The sequence below is a fragment of the Ranitomeya variabilis genome, chromosome 2 (assembly GCF_051348905.1).
Source record: "Ranitomeya variabilis isolate aRanVar5 chromosome 2, aRanVar5.hap1, whole genome shotgun sequence".
Taxonomy (NCBI): Eukaryota; Metazoa; Chordata; class Amphibia; order Anura; family Dendrobatidae; genus Ranitomeya; species Ranitomeya variabilis.
Window position 1 is genome coordinate 837,137,344 of NC_135233.1, and position 24,732 is coordinate 837,162,075.

At 42.3% G+C, this 24,732-nt stretch overlaps 1 protein-coding gene across 2 annotated transcripts in view; it reads left to right on the forward strand.

Annotated features, from left to right (window-relative positions):
• Positions 1-24,732, forward strand: part of EPHB3 (EPH receptor B3) — a 53,322-nt gene that overhangs the window by 16,526 nt on the left and 12,064 nt on the right. For both annotated transcript variants that reach the window (XM_077290089.1, XM_077290090.1), the window contains exons 2-4: positions 23,136-23,200; positions 23,397-24,069; positions 24,212-24,367. In XM_077290089.1, the coding sequence (XP_077146204.1) occupies positions 23,136-23,200; positions 23,397-24,069; positions 24,212-24,367 (894 nt within the window). The remainder of the gene's footprint in view (positions 1-23,135; positions 23,201-23,396; positions 24,070-24,211; positions 24,368-24,732) is intronic.

Genomic DNA, 24,732 nt, shown 5'->3' on the forward strand with positions numbered 1-24,732 from the left:
TTCATGTTCAGTTGCTCTTCAAGAGAGCATAAGAAGCCCGACAAATCTTTTTTTCTTTTTATTTTTGACTAACAATTCCCGTGGGGGGAAGATTGTCGGCATTCCTTCCAGCATGGTTAGAGATCACAAATAGTGACTAGGTGCGGAACATAATAGCTAATGGACTCAAGCTTGAGTTCAGTTTTATTCCACGGAATAGCTTTAAATTAACTCCCTTGCTCTCTTCCCCTCTTGAACAGACGGCTTTGGAAACAGAGGTTTTGAATTTATGCCTTTTAAAGTGTTCTGGTAGAGGTTCCAGAATCTGAGAGTGGTAGAGGATTCTACTCTCCTCTGTTCCCCATTCAGAAACCAGATAGATCATTTAGAGCCATTATTAATCTTCGTTCCCTAAATGAGTTTCTAATCAATCAAACCTTTAGGATGGAATCAATCAGTTCATCAATAAAGATGTTTGAAAATTGTTTCATGGCGGTTATGGATTTGAGAGACGTGTACTATCAAGTACCTATCCACACAGATTTCCGGCAATTCCTGAGGGTGGCGGTGTCCATGAGGGGGGTAGTCCGCCATTTTCAGTTTACGGCGCTTCCCTTCGGTTTATCGGCTGCTCCTCGGGTATTCACGAAATTAGTTGCCGAAGTCATGGCTCATCTGCGGGAGTGGAATATTCTTATTGTCCCTTACTTAGATGATTTCCTGATAGTGGGTAATTCAGTAGATCATTGCCTGTCACAAATAGAAAAACTAGTGCCAGGCTAGAGCATTTAGGCTGGATAATAAATTATGAGAAATCCCGATTGCAGCCTTTAAAGGTCCAGAAATTTCTAAGCCTACTGTTAGATTCTGAAGCCCAACAATGTCGTCTACCGCCAGACAAGTTAAATGACCCTCAGGCAGGCCATGTCCCTATTAGGGTCCCTAACGTCATGTATCCCAGCCGTCAGGTGGGCTCATTTTCTCACTAGACCCCTACAGAAGGATGTCTTAGTTAATGATAGAGCCTTAGGGGGGTCCCTGCAGAGCCAAATATCATTGAGCCCGTTTACGATCACGTCTCTTAGGTGGTGGCTGGACAAGGACAACTTATCTTCAGGAGTTCCCTGGGTAACCCACATAACCCGTATAGTAACTAAGGATGCTAGCTCCTCGGGGTGGGGGGGCCCATATGGGTGACATCGTGGTCCAAGGACAATGGGACTCCCGGGTGGGATCCTCGTCCAACCAGAGGGAGTTTTTGGCAATAGAAATTATCAGTTAAAAAGCTCCTTGTATATCTACAGGGTCACCATGTCAAGATTCTTTCGGACAACCAAGTGGCGGTAGCCTATGTCAACCACCAAGGTGGAACACGTTCCGAAGCTCTGATGCAAGTAGCAGATCGCCTATTTCAAAGAGCCGAAAGACATTTTCAATCTTTGACAGCGCTTCATATCAGAGGAAAGGACAACATAAGAGCAGACTTTCTAAGCCGCAATACCCTAAGACAGGGAGAGTGGTCTTTGAACAGGGACATCTTCAACCAGATTGTCCGCAAATGGGGTCAACCGGAGGTAGACCTGTTTGCCAACAGAAGAAACAGAAAAGTAAGGAAATTCTGTTCTCTGAATCCCAGGGAGAATCCTCTGGTAGTGGATGCATTCCTAACAAAATGGGTCTTCTCCCTGGCCTACGCATTCCTGCCATTAGCCCTGTTACCTCAAGTGGTGAGAAAAATCAGGGAAGACCGGGCAAGGGTCATACTAATCACCCCATTTTGGCCCAGGAAGACCTGGTTCGTATGGCTCAGGACTATGTAGGTATGCGATCCTTGGGTACTTCCAGACCTTCCGGATCTGCTCTGCCAGGGGCCGATCAGCCATCCACAAGTAACGGGACTTCATTTAACGGCATGGAGTTTGAAAGGTCATTGTTGACAAATGGAGGCTTCTCCCCGAATTTAGTGGACACCCTTCTGAAGAGTAGAAAACAAATCATAGCAAAGATCTACATTAGAACCTGGAGGTGATTCCTAGCCTCTTCTGAGTTTAGTGTCGAAGACAGGGTACCAGTGTGACAGATCTTAGAATTTCTTCAAAAGGGTTTGAAATTGGGCCTTTCCACGAGTGTACTAAAAGTGCAGGTCCCTGCCCCAGGGGGCCTTATTTTCCTGTAATATTGCCAATATCTACTAAATTTCTAGATTTATTAAGGCCACTGGGAGAGCTAGACCCATACACAAGAATAGAAGCATGCCGTGGGATCTCAACCTAGTCCTTTCAGCTTTGACAGAGGCCCTGTTTCAACCCTGGAGTCAGCCTCGATTAAGACACTATCCCTTAAAACAGTATTCTTGATAGCAATAACATCTGCTCGTAGAGTAGGGAATATTCAGGCACTTTCCAGACTTCCCCCTTATACAGAGTTCTTGCAGGACAGGATAGTCCTAAGGCCAGACCCAGCTTACTTACCCAAAGTAGCATCCCACTTTCACAGGTCACAAGAGATAATCCTACCCTCTATTCTCCCTAACCCTTCTAACCCTAAAGAAGAGAAGCTTCATACGTTAGACATTAGAAGATGCATACTACAATATATCTTTGCTACTAATCCTTAGAAAAAGGGTAATGCATTATTTTTGTCCTTCCAAGGTTCTAGAAAAGGGCTTAGAGTATCAAAATGCACACTAGCCAAATTGATTAGGGAGGCTATCTCTCTAGCTTATACAACAGGTGGGGGTCTGGCTCCGCAGAATCTGAGGGCGCATTCCACGCGGACCATGGCATCGTCCTGGGCAGAAAGAACTGGAGTGTCAATCAACCAGATATGTAAGGAGACCACATGGTCATCTCCTTCCACCTTTATTAAACACTATCGGTTGGACTAAGGGAGCTCCTCAGATCTCACCTTCGGGTTAAGGGTACTGCAGGCTATAGTCCCTCCCTGAGGTAGCTTACATCTCTGTAATTCTCGTGGTGCTGTCATAGGAGTCCGAATAAAGCATTGTTACTTACCGGTAACAGCATTTTTCGGAGGCCCATGACAGCACCCTTAGTTCCCTCCCTTTCATGTGGCGGCTGCACTCCTTTTTATAAGGTTTCATGTGTGTTAATTAAATTACAGTTAAAACGATATATTTTGTATATATTGGTTATATATTTGTACCATTAACCGTGTTAGTCATCTCAAGCTCTGAAATACAACTGATGCGTGGGAGAGGTGCCTCCCTTTTATATCTGTAGGTTTCCTGTTCCTGAAGGGCGGATCCCCTCTCTCGTGGTGCTGTCATGGGCCTCCGTAAAATGCCGTTACCGGTAAGTAACTTAATGCTTTTTGGAGATGGAAATGTCATTCTCCAGCAGGACTTGGCACCTGTCCACACTGCCAAAAGTACCAGTACCTGGTTTACAAACAACAGTATCACTGTGCTTGATTGGCCAGCAAACTCGTCTGACCTTAACCCCTTTGTCAAGAGGAAGATGAGACACCAGATACAACAATGCAGATGAGCTGAATGCTGCTATCAAAGCAACCTGGGCTTCCATAACACCTCAGCAGTGCCACAGGCTGATCGCCTCCATGCCACACCGCATTGATGCAGTAATTGATGCAAAAGGAGCCCCGACCAAGTATTGAGTGCATTTACTGAATATACATTGTCAGTAGACAACATTTTGCATTTTACAATCATTTTTCAAGCTGGTATTATGAAGTATTCTAATTTATTAAGATAATGACTTTTGGGTTTTCATTGGCTGTAAGCCATAATCATCAACATTAGCAGAAATAAACACTTGAAATAGATCACTCTGTTTGTAATGATTCTATATAATATGAGTTTCACTTTTTGCATTGAAGAATTGAAATTACCGTAACTTTTTAATGATATTCTAATTTTGTGAGAAGCACATGTATCATAGGTACAAGGGTTAGCTGTGAAAGACATGGATAGCACTCGCATGGACAAAACTGACATGTGAGGGAGCACTTGATCGGATGAAAACCGAGACTTTTTTGTTTTTTATGTTCTGTTATTTGTTAAAGGGAACCTGTCCTTTAATTTTTAGCGACTAAATGGTCCCCAGAACAATGTGCATCACTAACATGTTGCTTTCAATCAAAACTGCGCTGTAATCCTTTCCAAATAGCACTTTGCATGGATATATAGTGCCTTCTCTTTCACTCAGAGGTGGTGCCTCATTTCTATCAGTCACGGGCTCGTTATATTGTCAACGGCCACACACTCTGATGATCATGGGTGCGACGACGTCATGGGAATCTGTTCGAAAATTCTCCACTTGCGCAGTGTCGAACGTGGTCACAGAGCCAGTGACTTGCGCCGGCACGTACGCACGCAGTCAATGAAGCTGGGTACGTAGACTGCCCTTCAATGCGCATGCGCGGGGAGGCGCTCATCAATGCGAGGGCATTCTAAGGGATACTATACTGGAGTATCTGAAGAGGAATAACCTTATGACCCAGTATCAGCACGGGTTTACTAGGGACCGTTCATGTCAGACTAATTTGATCAGCTTCTATGAAGAGGTAAGTTCCGGACTGGACCAAGGGAACCCAGTGGACGTAGTGTATATGGACTTTTCCAAAGCTTTTGATACGGTGCCACACAAAAGGTTGTTACATAAAATGAGAGTAATGGGGATAGGGGAAAATATGTGTAAGTGGGTTGAGAGCTGGCTCAGGGATAGGAAACAAAGGGTGGTTATTAATGGAGCACACTCGGACTGGGTTGCGGTTAGCAGTGGAGTACCACAGGGGTCAGTATTGGGCCCTCTTCTTTCTAACATATTTATTAATGACCTTGTAGGGGGCATTCAGAGTAGAATTTCAATATTTGCAGATGACACTAAACTCTGCAGGGTAATCAATACAGGGGAGGACAATTTTATATTACAGGATGATTTATGTAAACTAGAAGCTTGGGCTGATAAATGGCAAATGAGCTTTTACGGGGATAAATGTAAGGTCATGCACTTGGGTAGAAGTAATAAGATGTATAACTATGTGCTTAATTCTAAAACTCTGGGCAAAACCGTCAATGAAAAAGACCTGGGTATATGGGTGGATGACAAACTCATATTCAGTGGCCAGTGTCAGGCAGCTGCTACAAAGGCAAATAAAATAATGGGATGTATTAAAAGAGGCATAGATGCTCATGAGGAGAACATAATTTTACCTCTATACAAGTCACTAGTTCGACCACACTTAGAATACTGTGCACAGTTCTGGTCTCCGGTGTATAAGAAATACATAGCTGAACTGGAGCGGGTGCAGAGAAGAGCGACCAAGGTTATTAGAGGACTGGGGGGTCTGCAATACCAAGATAGGTTATTACTAGTGTTGAGCATTCCGATACTGCAAGTATCGGGTATCGGCCGATACTTGCTGTATCGGAATTCCGATACCGAGATCCGATATTTTTGTGATATCGGGTATCGGTATCGAAACAACATTAATGTAAAAATGTGTAAAAGAGAGAATTAAAATAAAAAATATTGCTATACTCACCTCTCCGACGCAGCCTGCACCTTACCGAGGGAAGCGGCAGCGTTCTTTGTTTAAAATTCGCGCTTTTCTTTCCTTTACGTGAGTCCCGGCTTGTGATTGGTTGCGTGCCGCCCATGTGACCGGGACGCAACCAATCACAGCAAGCCGTGACGTAATTTCAGGTCCTTCAGGATTTTAAAATTACGTTCCGGCGTTGTGATTGGTTGCGTCGCAGTCACATGGGCGACGCAACCAATCACAGCAAGCCGTGACGTAATTTCAGGTCCTTAAGGATTTTAAAATTACGTCCCGGCTTTGTGATTGGTTGCGTCGCAGTCACATGGGAGACGCAACCAATCACAAGCCGTGACGTCACGGGAGGCTGGACACGCGCGCATTTTAAAATGGGCGCGTGTCCAGCCTCCCGTGACGTCCCGGCTTGTGATTGGTTGCGCCGCGATCAACCAATCACAAGCCGGGAGGCTGGACACGCGCGCATTTTAAAATTTTAAAATGCGCGCGTGTCCAGCCTCCCGGCTTGTGATTGGTTGACCGCGGCGCAACCAATCACAAGCCGGGACGTCACGGGAGGCTGGACACGCGCCCATTTTAAAAAGCGCGCGTGTCCAGCCTCCCGTGACGTCACGGCTTGTGATTGGTCCGCGTCCCGGCAACATGGCCGCCATTAACCAATCACAGCAAGCCGTGACGTAATTTCGTCACGGCTTGCTGTGATTGGTCCGCGTCCCGGCAACATGGCCGCCCTGACCAATCACAAGCCGGGACTTCACATAACCAAGTAAAAGCGCGAATTTTAAACAAACAACGCTGCCGGTTCCCTCGCTGAGGTCCAGGCTGCGTCGGAGGGTGAGTATAGCGATATTTTTTATTTTAATTCTTTCTTTTACACATTTATATGGATCCCAGGGCCTGAAGGAGAGTTTCCTCTCCTTCAGACCCTGGGAACCATCAGGAATACCGTCCGATACTTGAGTCCCATTGACTTGCATTGGTATCGGGTATCGGATTGGATCCGATACTTTGCCGGTATCGGCCGATACTTTCCGATACCGATACTTTCAAGTATCGGACGGTATCGCTCAACACTAGTTATTACACTTGGGGCTATTTAGTTTGGAAAAACGAAGACTAAGGGGTGATCTTATTTTAATGTATAAATATATGAGGGGACAGTACAAAGACCTTTCTGATGATCTCTTTAATCATAGACCTGAGACAGGGACAAGGGGGCATCCTCTACGTCTGGAGGAAAGAAGGTTTAAGCATAGTAACAGACGCGGATTCTTTACTGTAAGAGCAGTGAGACTATGGAACTCTCTGCCGTATGATGTTGTAATGAGTGATTCAGTAATTAAATTTAAGAGGGGACTGGATACCTTTCTGGAAAAGTATAATGTTACAGGGTACATACACTAGATTCCTTGATAAGGCGTTGATCCAGGGAACTAGTCTGATTGCCGTATGTGGAGTCGGGAAGGAATTTTTTTCCCCATGGTGGAGTTACTCTTTGCCACATGGTTTTTTTTTGCCTTCCTCTGGATCAACATGTTAGGTTAGGCTATGGGTTGAACTAGATGGACTTACAGTCTTCCTTCAACCTTAATAACTATGTAACTATGTGCAGGAATTTAGAGTAGATTCCTGTGATGTCGGCGGACACCGGAACATAAATCGGAGTGCGTGGGCTTCGACAATATGAAAACACATGCATTTTTTTCCATAGAAAAGTCTGCTTTAGTTTAAAAAAAAAAACAAAAAAAAAACCGCACCTAGATGCGGACTTTTTTTTATATGGGGGTGGGGGGAATTTGAGCAACAGGAAAAACACGGTAGTATGAAAAAAAAACAACTACAAAATCTGTTCTTGTAGGGTGTTTTATAATAATTTCCAATTGACTTAGAGCTAGTATCTGACTACATCATTTTTGAAACAAAAAAGCAGAAAAAAACCCACACCTGAAAAAGCTGCTGCGTCTAGTATATGACATTTTTTGTTCACATGCCCTTCTGATAATGTTGTTTCAGTAAACCTGGCATACTAGTGACCTTCCAACCAGACCCATCTGCCATTGGCAGCATTTCTAGTGTGTAACTTGTCACCGTGGTATCATATTATCACGAGATGAGCGGACACAATGCTAACCCACAAGCGAACAATGCAAGTGACCAGTGTGCCGGATGATACAGTGAAAGGACTAAAAAGGCTTCTAGAATGGGATTAGAGAGCACGGACAATGCCAGGCAAAGCCTCTGCTTCTGACTAGTGACAAGTAAAAGGCTTCTCTGGCACATTTCTTGTATTGCGCACACTATGAAATCTGCTATACGTAGATCCATATGTACGTACGTCTTCCTTGTCTTTGGACGTGCTCCATGTAAACAAACAAGGGAGCGCCTGTAGTGTCTGGAGCATCGCATCGCTTTATGGAGTATATTGTGAAGTGTCAGCACTTAGTGTTCTCGCTGCTATAAACCTTATTTGTTATTCCCAGAGAGACCCTTTGGTATAAATATGATCGCCACTTTAATATGTCTGAATCGTTTCCTTTTGCTACTTCTCTATAATGCTTTTTAAATGGAGTGCTTTAAAAAATAAATAAAAATCAGAAACCTCCACACTGACACTTAAATATTTATGACAGTGGTGTATTAATTTTTTTTCATTCCCTACTAGTTGAGTGATCGTGCTTAAATATGTTATCTGAGCATGCTCGTGTGGTAACACTGTCTTCGGCGTACTCATGCAGCTGCAAGTGTTGTGGCTGTTAGACGCGGGGATTGCCTGTTTGTTATACAGCCGTAACACATGCGGGGATTGCCTGTTTATTATACAGCCGCGACACACGCGGAGATTGCCTGTCTGTTATACAACAGCAATACATGTGGGGATTGCCTGTTTGTTAGACAGCCGCGACACATGCCGGGATTGCCTGTTTGTTAGACAGCCGCAACACATGCGGGGATTGCCTGTTTGTTAGACAGCCGCGACACATGCGGGGATTGCCTGTTTGTTAGACAGCAACAGCACATGCGGGGATTGCCTGTTTGTTAGACAGCAGCAACACATGCGGGGATTGCCTGTTAGACAGCCGCGACACATGCGGGGATTGCCTGTTTGTTAGACAGCCACGACACATGCGGGGATTGCCTGTTTGTTAGACAGCAGCAACACATGCGGGGATTGCCTGTTAGACAGCCGCGACACATGCGGGGATTGCCTGTTTGTTAGACAGCCACGACACATGCCGGGATTGCCTGTTTGTTAGACAGCCGCAACACATGCGGGGATTGCCTGTTTGTTAGACAGCCGCGACACATGCGGGGATTGCCTGTTTGTTAGACAGCCACGACACATGCGGGGATTGCCTGTTTGTTAGACAGCAGCAACACATGCGGGGATTGCCTGTTAGACAGCCGCGACACATGCGGGGATTGCCTGTTTGTTAGACAGCCACGACACATGCCGGGATTGCCTGTTTGTTAGACAGCTGCAGCACATGCGGGGATTGCCTGTTTGTTAGACAGCAGCAACACACGCGGGGATTGCCTGTTTGTTAGACAGCAGCAACACATGCGGGGATTGCCTGTTTGTTAGACAGCAGCAACACATGCGGGGATTGCCTGTTAGACAGCAGCAACACATGCGGGGATTGCCTGTTAGACAGCCACGACACATGCCGGGATTGCCTGTTTGTTAGACAGCTGCAGCACATGCGGGGATTGCCTGTTTGTTAGACAGCAGCAACACACGCGGGGATTGCCTGTTTGTTAGACAGCAGCAACACATGCGGGGATTGCCTGTTTGTGAGACAGCCGCAACACACGCGGGGATTGCCTGTTTGTGAGACAGCCGCGACACACCCGGGGATTGCCTGTTTGTGAGACATGCAGCCCTGAGACTTGAACATATTTTTCGAGCACACTGAAGACACTCGTTTAGCATCCGAGCATGCTCAGATAACACCTTATCCCAGATCACTCGCTCATCACTAATGCCTACCCATTTCATACAGTCACATGAAGATGCCGTGCATATAGATGCAGTGACTTTTTTTTTTTTTCTTCAGTTTTGCCAGTCAAAGACTAGTAGATGACATCGATCTTCTGTCTGTCATTCTATGTCCTGGCCCTTTGCCCAGAATAATGTATCAACAATATGATACAACAAGTATCAAAGTTCGTCTTGGCACAATTCCCGGATAGTTACCATGGCAACTCCGCAGAGGATTTATAATGACCAATGTAATATAACTGCAAAAAATTTTGGGGGAAAAAATTGCTATGGGCTGAATACATGTGTAAAGTTGTACAGTTTAACTCTTTCCTGTCTGAAACATAAGACTAAACTAATACTGCTTGGAATCGCAAAGTGTTTTCATTCAATTGCTATTTTTTTTGGGGGGGGAGGAGGGGTGTTGGTGGAGGTGTAGATGTTAAGTTTTTTTTTTTTTTTCCAGTGATTAGTTAGTTGATTAAGACTTCAACTAGTGGCCATAGATTTGCTATTTTTTTACATCATAGTAAAAAAATCACTGAGACAATAAAAATGTGTTGGTCAAGGCCGAAACATTAATCTGTCCCCAAGTCTTAATATTAAATATCATTAGGCTTCACCCCCTGGAGCCATTTTAGCATGGCAAAGGGCAGCCAAAAAGTCATACATTTTCTAATCTAGGCCTGGAAAAGCTTGTACATGTGTGCTTACACCTCCCCCTCAACAGGGGCCCTTTTCTAAGCTGAGCTGTCCTGTAGGGAGGGGGGCGTCCCCTGGGACTGTCTGATGGAGGGGGTTGTGTTAGGATTAGCTTTCCCTGTTTTACACAGCAATCTGCACCAAATCCAGGCCTTTCTTTTTATTCTTTTTTTTTTTTTCTTCTTTTTAATGAGAAAAATGTGTCCGACTTGAAACGTTGCCAGGGTTAGAAATTACACTGAAACCTTATGTTGTAAAAAGAAATATTTCTCAGGTCATGGCGTTGTGCGTAAGTATGTATGTTGTATATAGCTCTATCTATATGGTGCCCACCATGTGGTTCATGTCTTCCAGATATCCATCAAGAAGGGTTTTTTTTTATTTTGTGGCATACCTGTATACCAGAATTACTGGGAATATGACAAGCGGTTCTGGAAAAGTAGGAGTCATTATTTCAAATTACTTTAAAGATTAGTAAGTAACCTCCGGATAATAGTAAAGGAGCCAGAAAAAGACCTTGGCTTTCAAAGAATACCATTTGAAGAGACTACTCCTTAGATTTTATTTTTTTATGAAGATTTTGTTTTACATGAGTCGATTTTTATTATGGTTTCTTGCTTAAATTCTTATTCCGCGTTCTTGAGGGGTTTTGAAGTTTGTAGATCATGTCTTTGTGACACCTGGTAAGACTTGCGAGCAACTTGGCTTGTGTCAAACTTGTAAAAGTTGGAAAGTATGTAAAATCATAGTTGACTAAACCCACCGGATAAACCTAGTAGCTAAAGAACTTGCGGGAGAACACAAATCTATCTCGGCATACACATCTAACGAGCGTAGAAAAACAGAACAGTCTTGTCACGCACCAAAGGCTTCGACAAACAGTCGAATAATACCGGATCTTGGCCACCACCTTGAAAATGTTGTTGGCACGCCCAGTTTGAAGCCTTCATAAGAGTGAAAGTGTGCATTGTGACAGCAGGGGCATAAAGGCAGAGGCGCACTTCCGTCCCTATTGTAAAATCTTAGTGCTATGGGGAGTGCATGGCCTTTCCGAACCCATCCAAGTCATAAATATCACTTCCCACCACAGTGTACCTAGGAAAACCTAGGTTTACTGCCTGGGAAAGAGTGAGGGAAGCTGTAGAGCTAGCAGCAAGATCTGCCACAATACCAGAAATAAGATATGAGAATGTTCTACGTTCCCCTTCCCCCCACCACCTCCTGTTCCCTACCAAACCCTTTGTAAATCCTCTCATTGTAGTTTGGCAACACATGTGTAATGTAATGCTAATAACGAATCCTTGTACAGAACTGTCCTAATACATTGGTGCTTTCCGGTCCTTGCCTAAAGAGACTAGTTGCGGCTCTCCCATGCTCCTGTGGCGCACAACTCTATTAGAAACGTTTAGATGTTGGGTTTCTGCTGTCTATCAGATTATTATGAGCTCAGTGTTACTATAGTACGTTCCTCCAGTTTTAATAATCTGGGTGTTGCCCTAATAACAGCTCACCCATATGAGAGTGGTTATCTACTGTAACGTGTTGATCATCACTTCTTTTGTTGGTGACCCCAATGTTACCGATGCGTTACAGATACAAAACGTTTCTACATGGAGTAGGGAATATAATATGAGATCCATGAGGGAAAGTATGGAACTGTATTGATGTGTAAATGGAGGAGACACTTATTCAAAGTGAAGGGGTAAGTTTCTAGCAGACGTGAGTAGTATGAATAATTCAGTATCGAGGTGGCTCGGTAACCTCCTACGTTCTGCTGTGCCTCCTCATCCAGGTGGAGCTGGAAATGTACCGACTGTTTTATGACCGACTTCACTGGTGTCACAGCAGGTTATTGAGAAGTCTACCTATCTATCATCTATCTGTCATATATCTATCTATAATCTATCTATCATCTATCCCCATGTTCTGATAATCTTTTATTGATACCAAGGATGTTAAGATTTTTAGCCTCCTCCTTTTGGTTCCTTTAGGGTTTATCTAGAAGAATGCTTATTGGCTCAGTTCCATGGATTGTGGTTTTAGGAGTATATCTAGAGGAGCACAGGAGCGTATGGATGAAAAAGTTGCCTTCAGCATGGTTACTTCCATGATTTGACTACCACTTTTCAGTTTGGCTAGGTTAAGATGATCGTCTTTTTGGTCCTTGTAAACTAATTGGTTTGTAAAGACAAGCATTTTCTACAAGCAATGAGACTTGATATGAAAAACCAAAAAGCAGATCTTGGGGTAATCTCTTCCATTTTGTAAATGGAACTCTGTGCTTAAATATAATGCATGCCATATTGACCCCAGCTGTATGGCATAGCAGTTACGGTAACAACTTCATTGCAAAGATTATAATTGGATACTGCATTAAATCTTTAGCCGATGTAAAAAAATACAAAAAATCAAGCAACCTTGTTATTCAGACATAAAAGAAGGGACATGTAATTCATTTCTCCAGATACAGGTTTGAACCCAGCAATTTAAAATAGGCTATGGTAGAATTGAAGGTTTTTGGTTTTTTTTCCTTTCTTCTTTTAGGGAGATCAGTAGAAATCTCTTTGATGAATCCAAAAATGTATACCGTTTTTTTTGTTTTTTTTTATTTACCTAGAGACTTTGTCCATGGCCAACTTACACCGTTGTCGTCTGCCTTAAACAACCCTAGCCATGTACTGTATGCCATAGAGCCTGCCTCAATTAGCGATGCTGAAAGTGAGATGAGGACTTTATCTATACTGGCGGTGGCAGCTGCTCTTTGGGAGGGGGGCAGGGGTCCTTGTAGTGTGATCCCATCCCTCACAATATGTCCATTGCTGGCAGATCTGTATGGGTTATCGGTGGAGAATGTTTACATCTAGGGCTACCTATGTTGGCCTTTCGTCAAACGTGTGGCTGATTGATTTTAAGTAACTGAATAGTGAAATCTACTTGTTTGGGTCCATCTGGGAAAAAATCTAAAAAAAAAAAAATTCTGAAAATATACCAATGTGCTAAACTTTTACTTTGTCCAAATTATTAAGTGATGAGAGCCTAAAAAAAAAAAAGGTTAAAGGGAATATCCTGGTCTTTAAAAAAAAAAAAAGTGCCTAAGCGCTAATGGGTATGTGGTTGCTAACGGGCAACTTACCTGCCTGGGGTACCCGGCTACTACTGGTTTCTCTTCCGGGTGACAGGGCGGGACTACTGGCGTCATGCTGCTTAATTGCGGGAGGCCGGCTGTCGATCAGCATGACACCAGTAGTCCCGTCTTTTCAACCGGAAAATAAACCACTGCTCTGTTGACTTGACGTGAGCAGAAGTCTGTGACGGCTCTATGCTTTGGAGAATGGTGCAGTAGGCAGGTAGGTAGCAATTACCTGCCTGTTAGTGCTTAAGCACATTTTATTTAATTTTTTTAAGTCCCTGCTATCCCCTTTAATTCTCCCTTTTTAATATTTCATCCGATACAGATAAGAGACACTGGTCATCCTTAGTCACGAAGTAGTCTTATAACTGTTGTGATAAATCGCCAAGTTTGTGCTAAGCAGAATTGGTCATTTTGGGAAGAATAATGGAAATTTTTCTTTTGCCAGGTTCCGTATGTCAGGGCTATAAAATAAACTGATGAAAATGCTACTGAAGAAAATACAAAATGGAGCAGTTTAATAGACAGATGCCCCATTTTTGCTGCCCACGTTTTTTTTCGCTGAGCTGCTATGTAAAGCATGCATTTCGGGCTGGCCTGTATTTTTGAAAGGGAGTGTAACTAGTCGGCCTTGACAATTAGCTTGATCCACTCTTGATCCTGCTAAAAAATTGTCAGCTTTCTTGACACACTAATGCACGAATGATCTGCTGGAAAAATCCTTGATCAATCAAATGTGCAGTTTACTGCTTACTTCACCAGCGAAGGATGCTAATGTTGTGCGCTGTTTTCTAGGTCCCTCCGCAGATAAATATACTGTCATTTGCATATGTTTATAGTGATAAATGTTCCAATTATATTTCAATACAAACAATTGGATTCTTGACAACCCTGCAATTTTCCGTATGTATGTATTACATACAGATGTCTGGCGCGACTGTTCCGCACAGCATGCAGTAAATTACTGGGAAGTCCATATTTCACGAAGCATCTAAAAGCCAAGGCTGAGAAAAAGGGTCTGTGACTTGCCAGCGTTCCTAGTAGAGAGGCAGGTAAATATTTTTAGATGCTGTGGCGATCCACTTACACCTCCAGGCCCTGCACTACAAACTCATCGGAAAGTGCTTGAAATTATCTCATTTGGCGTCTCCTGCCGTACTTAGGAGTCTCCATATTTTACAGCTGATGTCATGGCTGCCGGTGGGTAGGAGATACAGATGCATGCAATGAATGTCCATGTAAAGGCAATGCACTAAAGTGAGAACGAGCAAAAGTGATTCAGGCATTGCCAATAGGAAATGTTTCCGAATATACATCACATAGGAGAAAAAAATTAAATTAAATCGCCTATTTCCTGCAATTGCGCAATTTAACCAGAGTCTATGATTCGTAGATTGCACAGTATGTCTCATAGATGATGAGCCTGCGAGCAGGGGCCTCGCATCGTTTTGGAATCGGAGTTATTCTGTAATATCTTTGTACAAGTCCCCTATAAAAGACAAAGTGCTGCGGAATATGTTGGCGCTATAGAAATAAAAGTTAATGTTGTCGGCTATTTAGCAAAATTACTGGACATGATGACAATGTAAAAGCGTCATCAAGAGTTTTAGGGGTTGGTGTTTTTAGCAATGCAATGTACTGTGGATAAAAAGCGGTGACCTTCCAGAAGTCAAATTTACTCTCCTCGTTGAAAGTTTCCACCTAACGTAAGGATACGTGATGCCAAGAACATTGGGATGGGGCAGTGGCAGCACATGTACACCACTGCTGTCCGTAATGGGGCTGTTCCACGAACAACTGTGCTATGATTAAGAGCACTCTATATTCTCTGTTGCATGTGCTGGATTTTTTTTTCATATTTATCCTTGAAAATAAAGTTTATCTATATTCATGTGCTGGATTTCTCCTGTTTTTTTTGTTTTTTTTTTTTCATGGTCAACGAGGCCCCATCTTATCTGTGCACCTGTTTCCAAGATGAGCTGGCTATACACTTTTTTTTTTTTTTTTTTTTTCTTTTTTCCACGAACAAGGTACACGTTGATCAGTAGATCTTGGCATAAAAATAAGTTCCACAATTGGATGTGTAACTTATTTCTGTGAGGCAAATTATTTCTTTCTGTGAGGTAAAATATTGCCTGCCTGTGAAATGTTTTACCTCACAGAATTGGCTGCGGTCCCTTGTCGCTTGTTATCCTGTCTGTATACTTTTTTTTTTGTGTGTGTGTGTGTCCTCCCCTGCCCAGGAGATGTGGTATGATCAGACTATGGTCCTATACGGTCAGACACAGCCATTACACAGTACACAGCAGGGGCACATTTATAAGATTATCTCAGCACAGGAACATTATTTTTACACATCCAATTGTGGAACTTATTATTCCAAGATCTGTTAATTAAAATGTACTTCGTTCATGGGAAAACCCTTTTAATTCTCAATGGGACTGCCAGAGATGGCAGAGCGCTGTCCTCTATCCCATAGAGAACGAATGGAGCTGTTGGGCCTCCACTAATCTGCATGTTATCACCTCTCCTTTGGTTAGACAAAAACTTTAACTTTAATGATGGGTATTCCAATCTCCAAGATAGTATAGGTAGTATGTATAATATTAGCAAATGACCTCCAATTAGAAATGTAGTATAGTTTTTCTGATTCGCTATGAGCAAGCATTGCAGGACCTTAGGTATCCATGGTTACGTCAACTGATGAAGTAACAGTTCATTAGTTGCTAGTGGTCGTAACCATGGATACCTAAGGTCCTGCAATGCCTGCACATGTTGAAAGAGACATAGCGAATCTGAAAAATTGTACATTTCTAATTGGAAGATTTTGCTAATATTATTACAGCTACTTACATATTGGGATAAGATGTTGGAGATTGGAATACCCCTTTAACTCTTGCTGCAGACAAGTGTTGCCAACTAGCAGTACATTTATGGATAATGTTGGACTTTGGTGAGTACCTGTCATGTGTGTCATAGACATTAAGGGCACTAATCTATTCAAAAGCGATGCCCAGGTGCCCCGTGGTAACCTTATCTTCTGGTTTGCTTAATGGAATTTGCTAAAACATAACATGACTGTACGGTGCCAGTTTTCTCTTCCAACTTATATTGTGCAATACTTGTTTTTAGGGGGAAAAAATGGAAAATGAATGACAAAGGGCATCTGTGCCAATTGCTGTACTGTGATTATCAAATGTGCAAATATTATTTTTATGATAATTTCCCCTTTTAAAGTCGGTTTCCTTTATGGCTGGGGTTAAAGGTTAACTTTCCTTGCTTCATTTTCATAAACGAGTAAGTCGCCGGGGAGGAAAAGCAACTTTCCGTTTTCATCACACATCGGGGTTATTGGATGGGTCATTCTGCGTTTAATCAGGACTGGATGAATAACCCTTTCCATGATGGATATTTCAAGCCTTGTTTTAAAGACTGCTTTAGTTTTTGACGAGCCAAAGCTAATAGAAATGTTAATTAAAGTCAAGGGGCGCAATGTTCCTATCAGCTTCGTAGCAAAGTGACGGTGACATTGGAGCTGTGCAGACTTGGCAGCTGTCTAAACTTTCTCTGAGATGACTCTCTGGGGACTAAAATGGTGATATGACATAGCATTGATGTGCGGGTTTTGTGAGGAGGACACCATTATTGCTATCATTCGCGTGAGACTCTGTTCATCTGTGTTTGTTCGGTTCCATACAATTTTCAAGACCAATTAACATCTTATAGCAGATTCCATTGTTCTCAAAGAGATTGATATCCTCACTATTTAATGTGACAATTGATGTTCTTGTAACAAAGTTGCAGCAACATGTGAATTCGCTCCAATATCCACAACAAATTGATAATCTAAATATATACTTTTTCCTATTAGATGCAATCCTTTTTATAAATAATAATAATAATTTTATTATTACTCCTTTTTATATAGGAAGATTGTGCTATTTTGATTCTCTTTTTCTTTCCTTGTATTTTGTTGGATACATGTTGTAACTTTCTGTAACTGGAAGTAAAACTACATCTGTGCTGATTGGATCAAATTAGGGCTCCCCAGCAATTCTTTGGACACAGTTCATTATATGCAACATTACATCTGCATTTGTTCCGCTGACTTGTATATAAGGATCGGAAAATCGGCGCTCGGCAGCTGGTCTAATTTGTGGCACCCAGATGCTTTTATGTATTTTTTTTTTTTCCTTTTTAAGAACTGTAGAAATTATTTGCTTTTGCATAGAATTTCTTTTAGCTGTCCTGACGTAAACGTCTAGATGATAACCTGGGCTTATCTGCAAACTCTTCACATTGGAAAGCAAAGCTGTTCCTTTATGAAGTCTCTAAGGTTTTAGGCAGAATATTCGCATTGATGTCAGAGATGTACATAAACCTTTCTAGAACACAGTATATCTGTTTTTCAAGAACACATCCTGACTTGACCTGTAGAAAAAGTCAGAGCATTTTGACTTTCTGCCTTATTTTTTTTTCTTGCTGCTTAAAGGAGTTTCTAAAACTTGGCTAAGAACGGGGAATGTTATGAAATAACCATTACTTGCCTATGAGATCTCCTGCTATTGCAGTGATGAGGTCCCACCTATCATTCATATGACCACTGTTATTGATCGCTGGCCTCAGCATTGTGAACAAAAAGGGTCTTTAGTCGTGATGATGAGCGCACGTGCCCGGATGAGGTGTTATCTGAGCATGCTCAGGTGCTAACCGAGTGTCTACGGCGTGCTCGTATAATATGTTCAAGTCCTCATGGCTGCATGTCTCATAGCTGTTAGACAGCTGCAGCATATGCATGGATTGCCCATTTGTTAGGCAATCCAATCACTGCATGTGTTGCCGCTGTGTAACAGCCGCAAGACATGCAGCCGCGAGGACTCAAATATTTCCCGAGCACACCGAAGACACTCGTTGACCATGCTCTGATGATTATTATCCAAGCAAGTTCGCTCATCACTAGTCTCCACTGAAGTCAGGGATTGCCTGCAGTGGTCAAGTGAATAACGTATGGGACCAACAGATGGTCCTTGCTGGAGGGAAAGGGATTTTGGCGGTAAGTAATGGTTCCTTATATTTCCTTTTTGTTACATATCTAGGAATAGCCCTTTTACACCTATTTGTGTTACTTACTGGTTTTGTATTATCTTGTAAAATGGTGCATGATCTATTGTACTATGGATTTTCAGACAGATCTGCAGCAGATTTTGCTAAAGAGCGAGGTGATGGCTACTACAAAATCCAGTCCAAATCTCCATCAGAGTAAAGGTGTCCGGCAGCAGCTTATTTCTTTCTCCAGCATTCATATAGAAGGGGGCGAGCCGACGTGGTTGAGTGTTTCTGGAGAGATGGCTGTTGTCTCGACAAGCATTTGGCAGACAGCTGTCTTGTGTATGGCCGGCAGTTATGCGACCTGAAGTGTTGAGACATTCATGATTCAAGATGCCCAGTTTTTTGTGTATAGATATATTGTATAGACTCCTTTTTGTAGAACTATAGGGATTTGGCAATGGCTCATTGGGCAGTATGGAGAAGTGCTGCATCGTTCATAAGTAGCCCAATAGGGCACAAATATGGCACTGTTGTTTACAACCTTCATGGTCTGCAGCACCACAAAGTCTGCTTTTAGGTAACAGAAATGCTTACAGAAATGGAAACGATGCCAGAGCATTTGTTTTAACTTGAGTGTCGATTTCCCCTGATTACCATGCCTTTAAAATGCATGGAAACCAGCTGAAAACCACACAAGTGTAAATGAGCCATTAGTCCTGAGGTAGAAACGTGGCTCTTATGCAGCGTTTGTTACTGACTGATGCTGCCTTTACCGACCTCGTGTTACCAGACAACCTGACTATTACATTGGAGCGCCACAAACTTTAATTCCTCCTTACAAGATAACCCCAGCGTTCGCTGCTTCTCCCGGTTTCATTTCCGTTTCCTTTGTCTGAGCTGTAAGTGGTAGATGAGTATAATTCAGGGGTTAAGCACGCTGTTTTATTGCTCATCGCTTCTTCACTAGACCCGTAATTCCAGCGCTGGCACTTCATATTACAGGCATCTTTCCAGAGAAAATATTACGAAACTCCAAGATCCATACTGTCTATAAATATGGAGATGGGGTGACTGAACGTCTCGTTTGTGTATTTATTTTGTTCCGTTGTTGAAGCGATGTATTTATGTGCGAAATGTAGATAAATGTAATATAAAAGTTATTGTACAATAAATATACACTCATCGCACTGTCCCCTTTCCCAGCTATGAGTCACCCACATAAAGCCGCCATAATTTTCCCCGTCGCCTAGTGTAATTTTATAGGAATGGGTGGTTATAAACATAGAACCAGTCTGAAGACAGCTTTTCAATAACAGTTGGAGGGAAAAGTGGCGTAAAATATGCGTTTAATATTTGCCTCCTAATGTCAACATTGCAATGTCTTTAGGCCAGACCAACAGTGGGTGATGAAAATAACCTTTACCTCTGGTGTCCGGATCTTCCTATCGCTGTAGATGGAGGGGGGGGGGGGGGGGGCAGGATCTGGGCGTCTGTGCATGACACCAGGGCTGTGGAGTCAGTCGGAGTCAGAGGTTTGGCTTACCGATTCCACAGCCCTGCATGACCCACAGAGACCACTAATGTCAGTAGGCACTGTACAATATACTATAATTTCCCAATAATCCAGGAACCAGGGCACCTGCGTCCTCCTTTAGTAATGTTATTATGATTTTTCTTTTCTGAACTAATAAAGATACAAAAAGAGATTGTCTTGTTCCTTGATCCTCCCTGTGTTGCTGCAACCTTGTGGAGTGTTGCCCCAAGTGTGCACGGACAGAGTGGTGTGGCCAAGGGGGGACTCGTCTATTGCAAGTCTAATTTCCCAAGTGGTTCTGCTTGAGGGAAATTACACACTTGGCCTCTGATTCATCATTTACTTTTTTTTTTTTATATTTATTTATTTTTTGCCGGTTTGGTGCCAAATTCATCAAAATGGCGGTCAAGATTCAGGAATTTGCAGCAAAGTAAAAAATGAGGTTTCTTCCTAACGTGAAATTGCACAAAAATTTGATACACTCAAGGGGATAACTGTAGTTAGTCCCCTTAGTAGAGAGACTAAGGCTATGTTCACACGTTGCATTTTTGCTGCATTTTTTATGTAAATTTTAAGCTGCGTTTTACAGTACCAGCTTTTTTTCCTGATTGACTTGGAAAATTGCTGCGTTTTTGCAAACTGCAGCATGTCACTTTTATTGTATTTGCAGCGTTTGTTCACCCATAGAAAGCAATTGGTAAGTGCAAGAATGCTGGGTTTTTTTGTGCAAAAACCTAAGGAAATTTTCCGCAAATCTGGCTCTTTTTTGGGGCACTAAACTTTATCAACATGCATAAGACACAACAAAAATGCAGGAAAAAACGCAACGTGTGAACATAGCTTTAAAAATTGCACAACTAGAATCGTGAATTTGGTGCAAATAAAAAGAATTAAAAAAAAATAGTACAAAATACAAAACGAGATAAAAAGTAGTGGCAGAGGCAGTGATGAATTGGGGCCAGATTTCTGCCTTCTGACCCTCAGCATTCAGCTCGTCAATGATGGGGTCTTGCAATGGAAAGGACGGTATATATTGGATAACCATTTCTATAGATGTGACCGTACTTCAGTTAGCTTCAAAATAATTAACAATTATTGCTGCATGCAAAACAGATTTGCTTAGATTCTGCCATTTTCCCGTGACGACACATTGGCAACTAACTCTGCCTTGAAATAAAACTATTGGTATATTACCTCCAGCGCACTCGTAAGGCCACGTTCACACAACTGCATAAACAAAGTATGATTTTCATTCCAAAAACCCCCCCACAATTTTTCATCTTTGTTGCTATCAGTTTTACATATCACCAGGGCATAAAAGACCAAGAAACATTTGGTCAGAGCAGCCCAGTTGAATCACATAGGTCCCAGTGCTTTCTTTGTGAGGTCAGTTTTTTTACACTGATAACACTCTGACCACATATACCATCATGTGACTATAGCTTATAAAGTATTCTAGTTGTTGGCTTAGCATGTCACATATATGGGGCTCTGCTGGCCTAGCTGAACGGTATCCTGGTAAACGTATTCCATGTGGGATATCCTGTTGAACATGAGGATGGCTGATGGATGCCGCAGTATGGCATCTTTCACAGGCTTCCGTATAATGTATGTCAGGACCTATTCCTGTGATTTGATGTGAACCGGGTTTAAGACAGTAATTTGCAATCTAAAAACCCCTGTACAGTGGATCACCAGAGACGTTTCCCCTGATTATAGACATTTCCTGTCTGACTAAGCGAGTTCTACTTTGACATATGACATTGGGAAAAATGGAAGAAATCGCAGAGAGTGCAATTACATTTTAATTCTTGTATAGGGTAGACCATTAATTCAATAAGGTACAGCACTCAAGTTTCTGATGGGGGGAAAAAAGTGATTATTTTTTTTAGCCTACTTATTCATAATGCCGGAGTATGAACAAATGGTATAAATCACAATTCGGACTATACAGCAATTGATCCCTTTGTCAAGATTGTGTGCTTGACAAAAGGCTCTACGGCTCACTACCCATGTAGCCCAAATTGGAGCTATTTTATACTATTTGTGCACACCAACGCACTATGAATAAAGGAAAAATCACATTTAGCATGAGAAACTTTAATGCTGTCCATTATAGATAGCATGTGTCCATAAAATTATGGACGAGAAAAGGCCGTATAGGGACGCGCACCAAAGCATACCCGCTGATTTTGTGCTGTTGTCGTTGAACATACGTCTCCTGTATCAGCAATGTGACATTCAGAACCAGTGAAAAATGTTATGTTCCTGCATGTGCTATTTTGCCACAAGCACAATTAAATTTTTTTTCGTATGGATGAACTTCTGTAAAAATGACAGCCTAGTAATGGTATAATATATCCTTAACCTAAGGTATCATTTGTTTTCTTTTAGTACCCCCGATATTGATTCTTAAAGTGCACCTGACAGCTTATATGTGCTGTCCGATCCACGGGTAGCCTTTATCAGACACTGGCAGTATGATATCCTGTCTTGCTCAATTTGGTTTTCTTTTTTTGAAAACTGCAGTCATGCTGACCCTTTCCATCCCAGCATGCTGCCACCCATTAACTCTCACATGGTGTGTCCATTTCACCTGCTTGTAGTTGGCACATATTTATAAAGGTTGACCGCACTCCACAGTAGAAGCTGTGACAGAGGACGCGCTGGAAACGTGTTGCATTTTCACTTCAAGGATGTTTTTGTAAAAATTTATTTTTCAAATAAACGCATTGGTTTTACCTGGAGCTGGACCTTCCTCTTGGTTTCCGCCGGGTATATTTGACTCTGAAATGCTGCGTGTATAAGCAGAGACCTGTTACTCCAGGACAGTGGTTGAGGAGAAACCACAGGGAACCACTGGTCCGACTAGTCTCCATCTCGGCTCGGTTCCCGGCAGTTTTGAAAGTGTTTCATAGTCAGACATGCCTGGCTGAGATAGATCATACAGCCAGTGCTTTATACATGCTGCTTGTGGATCGTGCACCATGTATCAGATCTCCGGTTCACTTTAATATTCACTATGCTGTGTTGATCCAGTGACAACAGTAAAGCTCTAGGTTCATTGGCTCCAAGGCAAATTGTCCTGTCCTGCTCTTACCATGTCTACATATTGGATGCATGTAGCATTTTAGCAACATATGGTCTTTATTAATAAAAAATAAAATTATTATTATGAGAGATTGACTTCAGTTATATCATGAGATGTTCTTTTGTTTGTATAGAAACTCTCTTGGACACTCGATGGACTACATCGGAGCTAGCATGGGTTACATATCCTGAATCTGGAGTAAGTAACATCTTCCCTTTCCCCCCCCCCCCTCTTTACTAGATATTCTTTAAACCTCTTTTGTGTTTTTTTTTTTTTTTTTTTTCTTTTAACTTTTTAATTTCCTCTTGGTTTGTCCTAGTGAATATAAGGAGGAACTGTATAAAGATGACAAAGTATATACCATTTATTTAATTTTTCTTCTACTTTTTTGTAGTGGGAGGAAGTAAGTGGCTATGACGATGCATCAAATCCAATTCGGACTTATCAAGTATGTAATGTGCAGATGTTAAATCAAAATAACTGGCTACGGACACAGTTTATTCATCGACAGGATGTACAGCGTGTCTACGTTGAGCTGAAATTCACTGTGCGAGATTGTAACAGCCTGCCAAATATTCCAGGATCCTGCAAGGAGACTTTTAATCTATTTTATTACGAGTCTGACACCGACTCTGCCTCTGAGAATAGTCCCTTATGGATGGAAACTCCATACATTAAGGTGGACACCATTGCGCCTGATGAGAGCTTCTCGCGACGTGACTCTGGCCGTGTTAACACGAAAGTTCGGAGCTTTGGACCTCTTTCCCGTGCTGGTTTTTATTTGGCTTTTCAAGACTTGGGTGCCTGTGTTTCTTTAATTTCAGTGCGTGTATTCTTTAAGAAGTGTCCGCAAACCATAGCAGGATTTGCTACTTTTCCAGAGACTTTGACTGGTGCTGAAACCACCTCCTTGGTTATTGCCCCTGGTGCCTGTGTGCCCAACGCCTTGGAAGTGTCTGTCCCTCTCAAGCTTTATTGCAATGGAGATGGCGAGTGGATGGTACCGGTGGGGTCCTGTACATGTTCAGCAGGATATGAAGCGGCTGCAAAGGACACACAGTGCCTAGGTAATCTGAGCATGATTCTTTACCTCTTTCATGATACTTTCCCCTCCTTTGCAAAAATAATTTGAAAGGTATATAGAAAATGTATTTTATTGCTTCCCATAAGAATGTTTTCTAGTCTCTAACATCAAATTTTATTTACCAGCTTGCAACCGTGCTACATACAAGTCAAGGCAGGGAGAAGGGCCCTGCATTCCATGCCCTGCTAATAGCCGCGCCACTTCTGCTGCAGCCACCATATGTACCTGCCAGACGAGCTATTACAGAGCTGATGGTGAGAGTGCGGAAAAACCATGCACATGTAAGTGATGAAGAAATTGTTTGACATTAAAACTTTAACGTGGGTACTAGGTCTCTGGTAAGGTGTATGTTCTGATTGATGGAAAAATACTTGCATGGAACCCAACAGATCCCATTGTAAGTCATTGGCATCCGACAGGCTTCTGTGCTAAACCAAGGACACATCGCCGCTCTGGATAGAGCTTACATTGACAAAATCTCGGCCTTTTTTTTTTTTTTTTTTAATTATCTGCATCTTTCAATTTGATTAAATGAATCCTTGATCAAAAATGGCCTCATTTTAGCAGACGTTCAAGTTAGTCACACTGATTTATGGGCATGTTGCAAGAGATGTATGATCACGTCTTCTGTTTGCTATATCTGTCA